At 41.0% G+C, this 17,389-nt stretch overlaps 1 protein-coding gene across 11 annotated transcripts in view; it reads left to right on the plus strand.

Moving 5' to 3' along the window:
• Nucleotides 1-4,263: 4,263 nt before the first annotated feature.
• CCDC171 (coiled-coil domain containing 171) overlaps nt 4,264-17,389 on the plus strand; it is a 312,701-nt gene continuing 299,575 nt past the window's right edge. For 4 of the 11 annotated variants that reach the window (XM_045470281.1, XM_045470289.1, XM_045470290.1 and 1 more), the window contains exons 1-3: nt 4,995-5,296; nt 6,744-6,798; nt 11,500-11,655. In XM_045470281.1, coding sequence (XP_045326237.1) covers nt 11,612-11,655 — 44 coding nt within the window. In that variant the 5' untranslated portion in view covers nt 4,995-5,296; nt 6,744-6,798; nt 11,500-11,611. Of the gene's footprint in view, nt 4,382-4,882; nt 4,973-4,994; nt 5,297-6,743; nt 6,799-11,499; nt 11,656-17,389 lie in introns of those variants that run through there. The other 7 variants (XM_045470282.1, XM_045470288.1, XM_045470291.1 and 4 more) reach the window with 6 other exon arrangements.

Consider the following 17,389-nt stretch of genomic DNA (forward strand, 5'->3'; position numbering starts at 1 on the left):
TTCTGAGAATTGATACCAAAGCAGCATAATAATCAAGCACCTGGTGTTTGAACCTTCTGAGGGAGGTTATTGAAGGGTCAAAAGGATGCGGTTCATCTGGTGCTTAAAAAACCCTGGGGCTCACATGCATAAAATCAGCTCATAACACTCCCCTAGTGTCAGAAAGGTACACATGTGGCCTTAGGCCTGCTTTTGATTTTTTTTTTTTAAAGTTTTTGATCTTCTTCTCATATTTACCAGCTTAAAAATGCCCTAGGTGTTGAGTTGTCAACTTATAAAAATGTTGAGAATTTGCACAGAAAGGTGGGGAGAGTGACTTACATTAGGGCCACAGAACAGGTTCTGATCGCAAGTGCCTGAATATGAAGCAGTAAAGAAACGAATACATAAAGATGTTTAGTAGTAGGTATAGAAACAAGACAGGAGAGTTAAAGGAAGTAGGATTTAGTGATTCTTAGATGTAGGAATTGGGAGCTTGAGAAAGAAGAAAGATTCTTTGAGTTTTTTTCTTTTTCTTTTTTAAGTTTATTTATTTATTTTGAGAGAGCAAGTGAGAGAGAGGGAGAGAGAGAATACCAAGCAAGCTCAGCACTGTTAGTGTGGAGCTTGATGGGGCACTCAATCCCATGAACCGTGAGATCATGATCTGAGCTGAAATCAAGAGTTGGAGGCTTAACTGACTGAGCCACCTCAGTGCCCCCTGAGTTTTTTTCATTGGGGTGTCTAAGAGGTAAGTTAAAAAAATTTTTTTAAACATTTATCTAGTTTTGAGAGAGAGAGAGAGAGAGACAGACAGACAGACAGACAGAATGTAAGCAAGGGAGGGACAGAGAGAGACAGAGACACAGAATCTGAAGCAGGCCCCAGGCTCTGAGTTGTCAGCTCAGAGCCTGATGTGGGGCTTGAACTCAGAGTGAGATCATGACCTGAGCCCAAGTTGAATGCTCAACCAACTGAATCACGCAGACATCCCAGAGATTAGTTTTATAAATAGGTAGAGGAGCGGTTTTGGGGGGGGGCGCTCCATGAGGAATTTAAGAAAGATTGTGTTTAGATATGTTGAATTCAATATTTCCAGATATTATTCAGATGAGAGTTAAAAATTCACAACCATAGGGGTGCCTGGGTGGCTCAGTCATTTGAGCATCCAACTCTTGATTTTGGCTCAGGTCACGATGTCATGGTCACAAGATGGAGGCCCTGAGTCAGGCTCCACTCTGAACATGGAGCCTGCTTAAGACTCTCAGTCTCCCTCGCCCTCTGCCCTTTCCCTGCTCATACTCTCACGTACTCTCTCTCTCTTTCTCTCAAAACAAAACGAAATCACAACCACAGCTGAGTTTATGACATTATATGTCACATGGACACAGGGATGGATGACATCACCGAGGACACTTATGTGGTGATACGTGAAAGTTGAGGGCAGAAACTAAGAAACTATCACCTTGAGGGGCAAGAAGGAGATAACAGTTCTCTGAGCAGCAAGCAATAAAAAGGTCAGAGAGTCGGAGAAACCAAGAGTCTTACCTATGCTGGGGAAAAATCAGAGGAGGATCAAAGTGTCAGTGAATTCAAGGGGTCTGGGATTTAGCAATGAGGTCATTATTGACTTTGGAAGCTGTTTTGGTGGGGTGCTGGGGATGAATTGAATACTACCTTGAAAGTAAAAAGAACAAGGTGATTATTGGGAGTTTTAAGGCTAAAAGGGGAGTGAATTTGAGAACATCCTTATGTACAGCTTTTTGTAAGTAACCTTAGGCAAACAGAAACAGCAGAGAATTAACCTTGTAACTATTAGAAAAACATAGGAAACGTCCAAATATTTTAAAACAGTCTGATTGTGTAATTATTATAACTTTTCTGCTTAACACCTTTTGTTAGCTTCATTGCTTGATAAAGTAAGTATAGTAGTAGTCCTCCCTTGTCTGTGGGGGATATGTTCCAAGACTCCCAATGGATGCCTGAGACTGGAGATAGTACTGAATCCTAGATACTCTATGTTTTTTTTTTAATTTTATTTTTTAAAATTTACATCCAAATTAGTTAGCATATAGTGCAACAGTGATTTCAGGAGTAGATTCCTTCGTGCCCCTCACTCATGTAGCCCATTCCCCCTCCCACAACCTCTCCAGTAACCCTCAGTTTGTTCTCCATATTTGTGAGTCTCTTCTGTTTTGTCCCCCTCCCTGTTTTTATATTACTTTTGTTTCCTTTCCCTTATGTTCATCTCTTTTGTCTCTTAAAGTCCTCATATGAGTGAAGCCATATGATTTTTGTCTTTCTCTGACTAATTTCACTTAGCATAATACCCTCCAGTTCCATCCATGTAATTGCAAATAGCAAGATTTCATTCTTTTCGATTGCTGAGTAGTACTCCTTTGTATATATATACCACCTCTTCTTTATCCATTCATCCATCGATGGACATTTGGGCTCTTTCCAGACTTTGGCTATTGTTGGTAGTGCTGCTATGAACATGGGGTGGGGCATGTGTCCCTTTGAAACAGCACACCTGTATCCCTTGGATAAATGCCTAGTAGTGCAATTGCTGGGTTGTAGGGTAGTCTATTTTTGTTTTTTTGAGGAACCTCCATACTGTTTTCCAGAGTGGCTGCACCAGCTTGCATTCTCAGATGTTTTTTTTTCTTATGCATACACACCTATGAAAAGGTTAAATTAAAAATTAGACATAGTAAGAGATTAGCAACAATAATAATAAAAGAAAAATTATAATAATACATTGTAATAAAAGTTATGTGAATATGGTCTCTGTCTCTCGGAAAAAATATTTATTGTACCCTACTCTTTTGATGATTAAAAAAATGTGATGAGAGAAGCAAGGTGAATGATGCAGGCATTATGACATAGACTTAGGCTGCTACTGATCTTCTGAATATGTGTGAATGAGGATGATCTGCTTTCTGACCTTGTTTGACCTCAGGTAATGGAAGTCCTGGAAAGAGAAACCATGGATAAGGGGGACTAGTGTATGACCTAGAAGGTCCTTGTGATCTGGGGTTGGCTTACTTCTCCAGCCTGTTATCTTACTCCGCCCTCTTCTCCCACTCTGAAGACTTCACACAGAACTTCTTCCAGTTTTCCAAATAAATACTCCTGCTGTTTCCTGTGCTGGCCTGTGTAGCTTCCATGTCTTCCAGTTCCTTCTCAGCTTGATGAATCTATAACCATCTTCCCAGAGTAAGCTAACTGTACTCTTTAAAGCCTTTGGGGGTACTCGTGGTTGTTTATTAACATTTGCCTGTTCTGATTCCCATTGTACTTATGTTAAATATCCTGTATTTCTATCACCTAGCTCCAAGCTAGGTATATAGTCTGTATTCAATAAATACTGAATGAACAAATAAATAAAGATTGCAAGGCTTCATTCTTGGCTTGAAAAAGTGCAGTAATACCTTTGCCATTTATCCTTGCCATACAATATTCAATTTTGTGATTAAAAAAACTTTTTTTAATGTTTTATTTTTTTGTATTTTTGAGAGAGACACAGTGTGAGTGGCGGAGGGGCAGAGAGAGGGAGACACAGAATCCAAAGCAGGATCCAGGCTCTGAGCTGGCAGCACAGAGCTGGAGGTGGGGCTCTACCCCAAGAATTGGGAGATCAAGACCTGAGCTGAAGTCGCCCCTCGACCCACTGAACCTCGCAGGAGCCCCAATTTTGTGATTTTTTAAAAAACATAAATAAGTCTTATAAATATTTGAAACTTGTGAAGCCAAACAAGCCCTAATCTCATTAGTCTGTTGTAATTTTCCACTGCATTTCTAAACGTTAGAGCGGGCTCGTTTTTCCTTTCCATAAACTCTTTCCTTTGAAGTAATTATCCTCTTTCTGGCAAAATTAATAGGAAGGGGGACGGGCTTCCTTTTTTAATGTAAGTGAAAACTCAAACCAATTGAAGTTTCAGTGTTACAGGAATCAAGGATGTTTTAACCTCAATTTATATTTGCATTTATGACCGTTGGCTTTTCCCAAGGAGACACGGAAAAGCCGGCCCCTACCCCTGGTTTCAGGTTGATTACAATTAACATGGCACAATTTTAGCATTAAAGGTTCATTTTGTATCAAACGCCTTTTTGTGCGGAGGAGGTGGAGGTGGTGAAGACAAAATCCTCAATCAAAATCCCCGCCAAATTGCATTGTTCTTTGGGGAACAGGTTTTCAAATGCCAAGGAACAAAAGAGGGTTTGGTTTTCCAATCCTCCTGGGGCGGCAGCAGATTGTGAAGCAGCGACCGGAAGAAACCAAAGTATAAATTATCAACTGGAGGAAGGCGCGTGTGTGTGTGCGCGTGCACTAGGGGGCTTGGAGGAAGACTGGAAAGAGATGGGAGCACGTTAAGGCTCTAAGGACTTTTTTTGCAAGGTACCTCGTTACGTAATATTTATAATGAAAGGCGCTGCAACAGTATCAGCGCGCTGACCCGTATTTTCCCGGCCCTGTTTACCACCCCAAGCTGGGCTACAATGGGGATGGGGGGAGGGAACAAGAAGCGTCTGGCAGGCAGAGAGCAGGCTAAACAGCGGGAAACCAGCCACTTGCGCAGAAGCGGAGTCCCGAGAATTTCCGCCAGGCTTTGGCACCAATCCACAGACCCCGAAGGGCTCCATTGGCTTTAGGATCCGCAGTTTAATGCACAATCGGGGATCCAGCCTAAGATTTTTTTTTTTTTTTTAGTAAACGCGGAAAGGGTTTAAGGCTTAGAAAAATGCATTGTCTGTCGGGTCTGGGATTCTGAGACTGGGATTCTGAGGTCCTGGGGACCTCACGCTGAGAACAGCACATTGGAGCGTGGGCCAGGCCGTTCTCGTGGCGGGAGGGACGGCGCGGCGCGGGAATGCGCGCGGGCACGGGCGCGCCGCTTCTCAGCAACGGCGCATGCGCCTGCTCGCCTTCCAGCGCGGCCGCGCAGCTTCGCGGGCTTAGCTCTTCCAACCCGAGCTCGGCTTTCTCCGAGTGCTTATGCTGGAGCTTCGGGCCGCGGGAGGCGGGAGGAGAGAGGTTGGCTGGGGCGGGGCCGGGAGGCCTGCGAAAGTCTGCGAAGGTCTGCGAGGGAAGCCCAGTCTCCGGAAGTGGCCGTTGTAAACACCGTCTCCCTAGGGCTTGTCCACTCCTGTCCCCCTTCTCTATTCGTTCCCCCTCCCGGGTCCTAGAGTCCGTCGGGTTCCAACAGTTTTTGCTCTGACCCCCGCGATCGGCCTAGACCTCTTTCTACCATTGAGATTTGGAGCTGCCCCTGGGGTCTTGGGTGTCTTGTCTGGACCACGGGAGCCCCCTGAGGTAACCACGGGGTGTGGGGGCTTCGAGGCGAACGACTTGGTCGGGGAGGTGTTGAGAGGAACGGTATGGGTGGCTGCAGTGAGAGTTATGGGGAACCCCGAGTTAGTTTGTGGTTGTCCTGGTACTGTTGCTGTCGTTTGTGGGGACACGCCTCCAGCTCCCTGGGCTGGGCCTCTCCGCATATTTGGGGGAAAGATCCCCTTGGAGAATCTTAATCTGAGACCACTGCAGAGGTACCCAGAGGACTGAATAGGGACCCAGAGGGCATGCCCTTGCTTCTAAGGTTTACAACTCCTGACTACCGAGCTATTCCCCTCCGATAATCAGTAAGATCTTGGAGGACAAGGACCACGTCTTTTTCATCCTTAAAAAAAAAAAAAAAAAAAAAAAATGCCAGCCACACATTAGACACTGTATAAATGTTTGATAAATGAAAGAATGAATTGTGTTAGGCTGTTATCTGTAGCTTCACTGCTTACTTTCAGGACTCTAACAGATGTAGAAAATTTGGCTGTTTTTCCAGGGCTGTACATTTTCTACAGAAGTAGAGCCTCCTTTTGACTGTTCTTTATTTCATCGTGATAATTATCCTAGGCAAATAAATATTTTTTCATTTTAAGTAGATCTCTCATGATTCTGTGTAAGTTTACTCACCAATTTCAGTTGGTGCTCACCTCTTTCGAATACAAAGCACATCGATGTTTTGTATAGTTCACATAATTTTGGAGAGAAGATCCTCCCATTTGTCACCCCCATTTTGTCACCTGTTTTATTGAAGAGTTAGTGCCTAACAACAACAAAACGATGGTAGAGCAGAAATTACAGTGGTTTCTCATGAAATGAAGAAGAAACAAAGGCAGTGCAACCTGCTAAGAGGAAAGAAGGGAGTAGTTTTAATCTGGAGCTTTGTGTATTAGTCCTGGTATAGAGTTTTATTAGCCTAGTAACCTAAGGCCAATCACCTAAGCTTACTAGACATTAGATTCCTTATCTGTGAGATTAGGAGGATAGACTTGGTCTTTAAAGTCCTATTTAATTCTAAAATTCTTTGATTGTCTCAGCCCCCTTGTCATGGTTTGTTTTGATGAAAGAACCAGACATCCTTTTAAAGGTGAAATATAGAAATCTGCAGATAGAATTTCCCAACACAGATGTTATTATTGAAGTCAGCATTGTGTTATGAAAAAGGGTGGGCTTAGGAGTCAGCCAGAGGTGAATTTGAATTCTAACCCTCCCATTGAATATCTTTATGCAAGTTACTCAGCCTCTCCAAGCCTTAGTGCTCCTTATCTGTGAAATGGGCAATAATCATCTCATAGACTGTCGGGAGGATTCAGTGACATCAGGGTATGGTTAGTGCAGTAACTGGCACATAGTAAGTGCTCAATAATAGTGGCTTTTATCTTTTCATTCCCCCCTCCTCCCTTTTCCCCCTGGATCTGTACAGACACACTAAGAGATGAATACATTCTGGATGATCCACTGAAGGACTCGACTGTGAGGTAGGAAAACTTTGTACCAGCAGTGGCTCTGAAATCTAAAGTAGAATTGTGTTTCTGGCTGGTATTTACTCTTAGGATGTCTAGATCATTGATCCCTTGGTCTCAATTGCCCCATTACCTATTTCTAAATAACTTGTTATTGACGAAGGATATACATAATATCCCTCATCTATTTTATTTTATTTTTTTTTTAAATTTTTTTTCAACGTTTATTTATTTTTGGGACAGAGAGAGACAGAGCATGAACGGGGGAGGGGCAGAGAGAGAGGGAGACACAGAATCGGAAACAGGCTCCAGGCTCTGAGCCATCAGCCCAGAGCCCGACGCGGGGCTCGAACTCACGGACCGCGAGATCGTGACCTGGCTGAAGTCGGACGCTTAACCGATTGCGCCACCCAGGCGCCCTCCCTCATCTATTTTAGTAGGAATGGTGAGAATAGTCCAACTCCACTACCAACAGAAGATTAATCTATTAATACATTAACATAAAAAGCTGAATTAAACTTTGCCTTTATCGATCACTGCTACAGGATAGCCTGGTTTGGGCCCAAGCCTGTGGTAGTGCATTTGGATTGAAAATCCACTGGAGATCTGAGTCCTCCTTCATTAGGAAGCCCCTGACTTGTAGTTAGTTTGGATGGGTAGGGGTGCAGGGAAGAATGAGATGTGTTTGAAAAATCTGCAGTAGTGAGTAGAAGTGCTTCCCTGACCAGCAACGCCTCACATGTTCTCTGGCTGGGCATGAACCATGTCTTGAAGGCCAGTGGCAAGGCACATAGCAGACCTATGGAGTCAGCCAATATGGGCTTGAATCCAGACTCTGTCGCATACTAGAGATTTGACTTTGGACAAGTGATTGAATATTTTTAAGCCCTAGTTTCCTTAGATAGAAAGGGGGGACGTTAACAATATCTCCCCCTCGGGATTGGTATAGACAGAAATCAGATAATCTATAAAAAGTTTTTAGCACTCTGTCTGGAGAGGGGATCTTTGTTACAGTTGTTGTGATGATAGTAGGAGTGGCTTTGAGGTATCATAATTTGTTTATAGATAATGGTGTATTGAGTGTTTTCAAAAGGAAAGCATTATTTACAGAGTTAGATACATATTGGAGGAAGGCTGATGTTGATTGCATGTCATAAGAAATTTGTAATTACTCGTACAGATTAGCTAAAGTGTTTATTTTAATTTGTGGCATCTCATAGAAAGTTTCAAGTAAAGCTTGGAACGCATTATGTGAGGAACCTGTAATTCTTCGACCTAACTCCCTATTTCATTGACATTTTCATTACTGTATCTAGCTACTTGCCTCATCATTCGTTATCTTCTTTTCCTTTTTTTTTTTTTTAAAGTTTATTTATTTTGAGGAGAGAGCATGCACGTGTGCAGGGGAGAGGCAGAGAGAGAGGGAGAGAGAGAGAATCCCAAGCAGGTCCCACACTGTCAGCACAAAGCCCAATGTAGGGCTCGATCCCACGAACCATGAGATCAGGACCTGAGCCAAAATCAAGAGTCAGACACTCAACCAACTGAGCCACCCAGGCACCCCTAATTATCGTTATTACTTTTAAAGTTTATTTTTATTTTTGAGGTGGGGGAGGGGCAGAGAGAGGGAGACACAGAATCCTAAGTTGGCTCCAGGCTCTGAGCTTTCAATACAGAGTCCGATGTGGGGCTCAAACCACAAACCGTGAGACCATGACCTGAGCCAAAGTCGGATGCTTAACCGACTGAGCTACCCAGACGCCCCTAAAGGAGACTTTAGATAGGATTTTTTTCTTTTGATGATGAATTTAAAAAATTGGGGTATAACTTACATCTCAGAATTCACTGTTTTAAAGTATACAATTCATTGGTTTTTAGCATATTCACCATGTTCTACAACAATCACCACTATCTAATTCCAGAACACTTCCATCAGTCCCAAAAAGAAACCCAGAACACTCCCCAGAAGAAACCTCATACCTATTAACATTCAGACCCAATTCCCCTTCTCCCTGTCCTCTGGCAACTACAAATCTACTTTTTGTTTCTATGTATTTGCCCATTCCATACATTTTATATGCATGGAATCACAATATGTGGCCTTTTGTGTCTGGTTTCTTTCACTTAGCATACTGTTTTCAAGGTTTACCCATGTTGTGACACATATCATTACTTACTTAATTTTTTTTAAAGACTTTATTTGTCAGTAAACTCTACACCCAACATTGGGCTTGAACTCAGTGGGTTCAGGAGTCGCATGTCCTACCAACTGAGCCAGCCAGGTGCCCCTACTTAATTCCTTTTAATTTAGCTTTCTTGGAACAACTTTATTAAATTTGGTAAACTACCTCTTCCCATACTTCTTTGCCCAATATAAAATCAAAACACAACACAACGGACATTATTAAAGCCCTATCCTTTTCCTGTGAGTTAGGGGTTCTGTTTGTGCATTTTGTGACACATATGTATACGTGTGTGTGTGTGTGTGTGTGTGTGTGTGTGTGTGTGTGTTTCATCTTTTTCACAAAAATAGAAACATTTTATATATCTGATTTTTAGCCTTGGACATTACTGTTAAGTATAGAAGAGTTTGTTCTTTCTAGGGTTTAACTCTTTAACTTCCATTGTGAATTGTGAGGACAGTTTCTCTGAAGTCTGACCTTTGGGGGCACGGTGGTAAGGTGAAAAGATTTGGGGACTCAGTATCAGAAGAACTTGATTGAGTCCTTAGTATCCACCATTTAGTTGGTGACTGGCCTTACGCAAGTCGTTTAGCCTTTTTGAATCAGATGAGTTTCCTCAGTTGAAGTGAGGATATAAACCTCAGGTAAGATAATCTTTGCATTGCAGTGTCATAGGGGCCAGGGTTCTGCGTATGAAGCACAGGTACAGGGTTTGGCACTGTATTAGGTGATCAATAAACTGACAGTGGTATTTGTTTGTCTGCCACTGTTCCTAAACTTAGTCTTTAGGGTCCATGGGGAAATAGAATTCTTCCCTCCATGTTGGTAAAAATTCCATCTTTGTCTTGGGTCATACTATTGTAGTATCAGCTAAACCACTGATTGTTTTTAAATATCCCTAGGTGTTTGTCTGTAGGAATCATTACTAGGTTCTCAGCATCGAGGTTCTGTCTCCATCTTGATTGGCAAAGCAAAGCAATGGCCTAGACCAAACTGCGGGAGGAAACAGGGCCAGGAAATCTCAGAAACAAGCCACCATAACTTTTAACGCACAAAAACAACACAAAACGGCATTCCATGAAGTCAGAAAAGCTTGCCTGAAGTTTGTCCCATTCTCAAAGTTTGTGTTCAGTAAAAGAGGGTAATAGAGAGTAGGGTTTGTGCTCAGTAACAGAAATGTACAGTGACTGAGAACTGTATATATGCTGGATGTATTATTTCTATCTCAAATATATGAGATTGATGTAATTATTCCCTTCTTAAGGTTGAGGAAACAGGCTCACACGGTAAGCCACTTGCCCACGGCAACACTCATAAAGATATTTAAAGGCATCCTAAGTCACATCTCTCCAAGTCCAAAGCTATGGTCTTTCTGGGATGTTGCACTTCTTCTAGGGATACCAAGGGACACTTCTGGGATCTTGATTATTTGTATCTGTTTGGGCTTATTGTTATCTCTGTTTAAAATATTTCTCCAGAGATTCCTTCATACTATAAATATAGTAAAGCAACTTACTTTAAATAGTGGGCTTTGTATAATTTGGATTATCTCTCATAGAAGGGGGTTCCAGAGAGGTCAGTGTAAGTGACAACTACTCTCTTTATTCTTCCTTGGTCCCTTAAGAGAAGGACTTTAAAAATTACCATGAGATCATTTGTTGGGAGTACTTTGGTCTCTTTGATTGTAGCATTGCATTAAAAGTATCTCACTTATGCCCAGCGCCTGGGAGGCTCAGTCGGTTAAGCATCTGACTTCAGTTCAGTTCATGATCTCATGACTCCTGAGTTCGAGCCCCGAATCAGGCTCTGCATTGACAGTGTGGAGCCTGTCTGGAATTCTCTCCTTCTCCCTCTGCCCCCCAACTTGTGTGCATGCTCTCTCTCAAAGTAAATAAATAAGCTTAAAAAAATCTCATTTATGAAAAAGGCTTTAGGGACTTAAAAATGTCCCTGGACTTCACTTTCTTTCAAACTGAATTCTGTTCCCCAGAAATAGGTTCTACATTCCTTTTCTAGTTCAAGAGTAATTGGTCACTATTTAAAAAAAAATTTTTTTAATGTTTATTTTTGAGGGGGAGAGAGAGAGAGAGAGAGAGAGAGAGAGAGGGGTAGGGGTAGAGAGAGGAAGACAGAATCCACAGCAGGCTGCAGGCTCTGAGCTGTTAGCACAGAGCCCTACTCGGGGCTCAAACTCATGAACTGTGAGATCATGACCTGAGCTGATGTTGGATGCTTAACTGACTGAGCCACCCAGGCGTCCCATTGGTCACTATTTTATTGAGATAATTTTTTCCTTTTATTAGAGAAATTAATATAATAGAAACTTGTTATAAGAAGGAATATTTTTTTAACATTTTGCCATTTTTGCTTCTAATCTATCTTAAACGTAATAGCTTTTAAAAATATGAGTATTTAAATGTGTGTTATGGAATAATTTTAAAAATACAAGTAAGTTGAAGAAAAACATGAAAATCACCCCTAGTCTCAAGACTCACATATATAACCACTGTTATATTGTTTACTATGTTAACAGACTTCAGCCCATCTAACCTGTAAGCCACAGACATCTGAGACGGTTTTAATCATCAATAACGAAGTATATCATTGAGAAACAGTGGGCTATTTTGAAAGTTGGAAGACTTACCATGAGTTTAAACACTTTGAGTGATGCCCCTGTTGATACCCAAAGGTAAGCCTCCAGTCTCTTCCTTTTGTTGAGGAGAGCTTTTGGGTCGTAAGCAGCAGGGAGAAGTGGTTGGGGCTGCTGACTGTAAGGATTCTCGCAGTGTGCGAGAATGGACACACACGGTGTGCGAGAATGGACCCTCGCAGGGGGGGCGAGGCTTTGTGCGCCTGGAGGAGCAGGCAAGATGCTTCACAGGCACCAGAACAGTCTGTTTTCCTTGGTTAACTCATCCGTGAGAGTCAGAGTGTGTGTGCTTTCTCCTGTCCTTAGAGAATTGCTTATTCGTTTCTACTTCTCTAAATCTTTTGTCCTCATATTTCTGCGCCTTCACATTTCTCTGTGGTCCTTCCTTTGGTCAGCCCTAGTCTCGGTGGCTCTGGTTCTTCCTTTTTGCCCCGGTGGTAGTTCACGACTTATGGTCAGGCATTCCTTTGGTTTTAGCTCCCATCCCAACTGCTTTTACTTGCAGTTTGTATTCCAAGAATTGCTGTTGCTGGTCTCTTTTGCACCCGGATATCAGCCTTTGGGGGAGGTGCCTACTTTTGGTTGATTCACCTCTAATGTGAAAAATATAAAACTCTAAGTCTGTCGTATAAAACTGAGTCACTTTGGGGAGTGCAACCCAAAGGGTGGTTTACAAAGGAACAAGTACAGAAATTGAAAGTGTTTAGAAACTTTTATAATCACGTAACAGAGTAATTTTCTGTTCGTGGAATCTGGTAATAAAACACTTGGGGTTGTATTTTATCTGTTTTTAAAATTTCGTATTTAGTAACTCATTTTATATATATTTTAGGAGCACCTTGGTGGCTCAGTCCGTTGAGACTCTGACTCATGATTTCAGCTCAGGTCATGATCCCAGGGTCGCGTGCGGGATTGAGCCCTGCATTGCGCTCCATGCTGAGTGTGGAACCTGCTTCAGATCCTTACTCTCTCTCTCCCTCTGCCCCTCTCCCCTGCTCATGCTCTCTCTCTTACTCTCTCTAAAAAATTAAAACATATTTTACATTTTACAAGAGCATCATGTATGGGGTTGAGGGGAATAGTGCTGGCGCATGTTTAGTTTGAGAAGAACTGATCTAGACTGCCTTTTCAGCCAGGATGTGTGGGTGGGGCAAAGACCATGACTAACATGTACTTCAACTATAAATAGGATTTGCTATAGAAACATTTTCCACCTATCTTTAGAAGCTACCTTAAGTCCTTTCTGGAGAAAGGTAGGGAATAAAATATAAACTTTTTTTTTTTTTAATTTTTTTTAACGTTTATTTATTTTTGAGACAGAGAGAGACAGAGCATGAACGGGAGAGGGGCAGAGAGAGAGGGAGACACAGAATCGGAAACAGGCTCCAGGCTCTGAGCCATCAGCCCAGAGCCCGACGCGGGGCTCGAACTCACGGACCGCGAGATCGTGACCCGGGCTGAAGTCGGACGCTTAACCGACTGAGCCACCCAGGCGCCCCTAAAATATAAACTTTTTATTTTGCTGAAAGCCTTTTCACTTTTGGAGGGAACATTTTACCACATAAATATTTATCTGCCATGATTTTTAATGACTAAATCATTCTTTAGAGTTCTAGAATCTGGCTAAATGAAGTTAAACTTTGCTATATACCACTAATTTACTTTTTATTTCTATAGATTTTCCTTTTCTGAACAATTCATATAAATGGAATCACACAATATGTGGTCTTTTGTGTCTGGCTTCTTTCGCTAGGCATATTCTTCAGGTTTATCTTATTGTTAACAGGAATCAGTATTTCGTTTCTTTTTTATTGCTGAATACTATTCTGTTGTATGGATGTAGCACATTTTGGTTACCCACTCACCAGCTGATGGACATGCAGGTTGTTTCCACTTTTTGGTTATTATGAAAAATACTGTTATGAACATTTGTGTACAAGTCTTTGGGTGGAGGTGATTTCTCTTGTGTAGATTCTTAGGACCAGCATCACTTCATTGTACAGTAAGTTTATGTTAAATTTTTTTTTTAAGTTTGTTTACTTGAGAGAGTAAGAGTAGAGGAAGGGGCAGAGAGGGAGGGAAAGAGAGAATCCCAAGCAAGCTCGTCGCTGCCAGCACAGAGCCTGATGTGGGGCTTGAATTCACAAAACTGTGAGATCATGACCTGAGCCGAAACCAAGAGTCTGGCAGACCTTTAACCGATTGAGCCACCCAGGCGTCCCTATGTTAATATTTTTAAGAAACTGCTAGGGGTGCCTGGGTGGCTCAGTCAGTTAAGCGTCCAACTTTGGCTCAGGTCATGATCTTGCAGTTTGTGAGTTCAATCCCTGCGTCAGGCTCTGTGCAGACAGTGTGGAGCTTGGAGCCTGCTTTGAGTTCTGTGTCTCCCTCTCTCTCTCTGCCCCTCCCCTACTCAAGCTCTGTCTCTCTCTCTCAAAAATCAATACATGTAAAAAAAAAACATAAAAGAAACTGCTAGATTGTATTCTAAAATGGCTGAACCATTTTACATTTCTACCAGCAGTATATGAGGGTTTTAGTTTCTCCACATTCTTGCTTATACTTATTTTCTGATCTTTTTAAAAAATTTATTTTAATTCCAGTGTGGCTAATTAACTTGATGTGCTATATTAGTTTCAGTTGTACAATATAAGTGATTGAATTTTTTTGATTGACTTTTTGATTATAGCCATTACAGTGAATGTGAAGTGGCATGTTATGATTTTAATTTATATTTTCCTAATGAGTAATATGTTGAGCATCTTTGTATGTGCTTTTTTTTTTTTTTGCCATTTATATATCTTCATTGGTGAAAAGCCTATTCAGATCTTTTGCTCATTTTTTTTTTTATTTTTTAAATTTTTTTTAATTTTTTTTTTTTTTTTTTTTAACATTTATTTTTGAGACAGAGAGAGACAGAGCATGAACAGGGGAGGAGCAGAGAAAGGGAGACACAGAATCTGAAACGGGCTCCAGGCTCTGAGCTGTCAGCACAGAGCCCGATGCGGGGCTCAAACTCAACGGACCGTGAGATCATGACCTGAGCTGAAGTCGGATGCCCAACCGACTGAGCAACCCAGGCGCCCCTTTTGCTCATTTTTAAATTGGTTGTCTTTTTGTTACTGAGCTTTAGGAGTTTTTTATATATTCTGGATACAAATCTTTTATCAAATATATAATTTACACATATTTTCTCCCATTTGTTGCCTTGGCTTCATTTTCTTTCTTTCTTTCTTTCTTTCTTTCTTTCTTTCTTTCTTTCTTTCTTTCTTCCTTCCTTCCTTCCTTCCTTCCTTCCTTCCTTCCTTCCTTCCTTCCTTTTCTTTCTTTCTTTCTTCCTTCCTTCCTTCCTTCCTTCCTTCCTTCCTTCCTTCCTTCTTCCTTCCTTCCTTCCTTCCTTCCTTCCTTCCTTCCTTCCTTCCTTTCTCTCTCTCTTTCTCTCTCCCTTTCTTTCTTCCTTCCTTCCTTCCTTCCTTCCTTCCTTCCTTCCTCTCTCTCTTTCTCTCTCCCTTTCTTTTCTTTTCTTTTCTTTTCTTTTCTTTTCTTTTCTTTTCTTTTCTTTTCTTTTCTTTTCTTTTCTTTCTTTCTTCTTTCGAGAACCCAAGTGTGTGTGTCCACATGCGGGCAGGGGAGGGGTAGAGAGAGAGAAAGAAATCCCAAGCAGACTCCTCACCCAGCATGCAGCCTGACCCCTGGGCTTGATCCCATGACTGACTGACTTACTGACCGACTGACTGTGAGATCCTGACCTGAGCCAAAATTAAGAATTGAACACTCAACCCCATTGACTTCATTTTCTTAATAATGTCTCTTTGAAGTGCAAATGTTTTAAATTTTTTTGAAGTCCAGTTCTTTTTTTTTTAAGTATTCTCCATGCCCAACATGGGGCTTAAACTCACAACCCTGAGATAGTGTCACATGCTCTACTAAATGAGCCAGCCAGGCACCCCTCCAATTCTTTTCCTTTATGGACTATGCTTTAGGTTTCATATCTGTGTATTTATGAAATCTTTGCCTAACTTAAGGTCATGAAGATTTTTCTCCTATGTTTTCTTCTAAAAGTTACATAATTTCAGTTTTTACATTTAGGTCTGTGCTCCATTTTAAGTTATCTTTTATGTATGGTGTGAGGTAAGCGTCTAAATTAATCTTTTTGCATGTGTGGATAGCCAGTTGTTTCAGAACTATTTGTTGATAAGACTGTTTTTTCCCTATTGAATTGCCTTGACACCTTTATTGAAAATTAATGGGCCAAATATAAATTTGTTTCTAGTCTCAATTATGGTACATTGATCTACATGTCTTTTCTTAATTTAATTCCATGCTATTTGTTTGATTACTGTAGCTTTGTAGTAAGTTTTGAAATTAGGCAGTAAAAGCTCTACCATTTGTTCTTTTTAAAGATTGTTTCAGTTATTCTGAGTCCTTTGCTTTTCCCTGTAAATTTTAAGATGAGCTTGTCAATTTTTTACCAAAAAAGCCTTCTGGGATTGTGATAGGGATTATGATGAATCTGTAGATCAATTTGGAGATGATTGCCACCTTAATGGTACTGACTCTTCCAGTGCATGAATGTGAATGTGCATTGTCTTTCATTTATTTAAATCTTTAATTTCTTTAAATAATAATTTGTATTTTCACTATGGAAAGCTTACACTGCTTTTGTTAAATTTAATCCTAAATCTTTTTTTTGATGCTATTATACATTGAGTTATTTTTTTTAATTTAATTTTTGAATTGTTCATTGTTAATATATGGAAATGTAATTGATTTTTGTATATTGATCTTACATTCTGTGACATTGCTAAAATCTTTTTAATTCCAGTGTTTTTGTTTCTTAATGAATTTCTTAGGATATTCTTAAAGGATCATGTCCTTTGCAATTAAAGATAGTTTTACAGAGGCGCCTGGGTGGCTCAGTCAGTTAAGCGTCTGACTTCAGCTCAGGTCACGATCTCACGGTCCGTGAGTTCGAGCCCCGCGTTGGGCTCTGGGCTGATGGCTCAGAGCCTGGAGCCTGCTTCCGATTCTGAGTCTCCCTCTCTCTCTGTCCCTCCCCTGTTCATGCTCTGTCTCTCTCTGTCTCAAAATAAATAAATAAATAAATAAATAAATAAATAAATAAATAAATAAATAAAGATAGTTTTACTTCTGGGGTGCCTGGCTGGCTCAATTAATAGAGCATGTAACTCTTGATCTCAGAGTTGTGAGTTCAAGCCCCACATAGGGGCATAGAGCTTACTTAAAAAAAAAGACAGGTTTACTTCTTCCCTTCTAATATATATTCTCTTTGTTTGTTTGTTTTCTTTCTGCATGATTGTACTGCCTAGAACCTCCAATAGAAGTGGACATCTTTGTTTTGCTCCCAGTCTTAAGGGAAGCTTTCAGTCTTTCACCAATAAGTATGCCAATTGTAGGTTTTTCATAGATGCTTTTTATCTGATTGAGTATATTTTCTTATATCCCTAGGTTGTTGAGATTTTTTTTTAAATTTTTTTTTCTTTTTTCAACGTTTTTTTTTTTTTTTTTTTTTTTTTTTTTTTGGGACAGAGAGAGACAGAGCATGAACGGGGGAGGGGCAGAGAGAGAGGGAGACACAGAATCTGAAACAGGCTCCAGGCTCTGAGCCATCAGCCCAGAGCCTGCCGCGGGGCTCGAACTCACGGACTGCGAGATCGTGACCTGGCTGAAGTCGGACGCTTACCCGACCGCGCCACCCAGGCGCCCCTTAATTTATTTTTTTAACATTTATTTATTTATTTATTTATTTATT

Source organism: Leopardus geoffroyi, chromosome D4 (genome assembly GCF_018350155.1).
Source record: "Leopardus geoffroyi isolate Oge1 chromosome D4, O.geoffroyi_Oge1_pat1.0, whole genome shotgun sequence".
Taxonomy (NCBI): Eukaryota; Metazoa; Chordata; class Mammalia; order Carnivora; family Felidae; genus Leopardus; species Leopardus geoffroyi.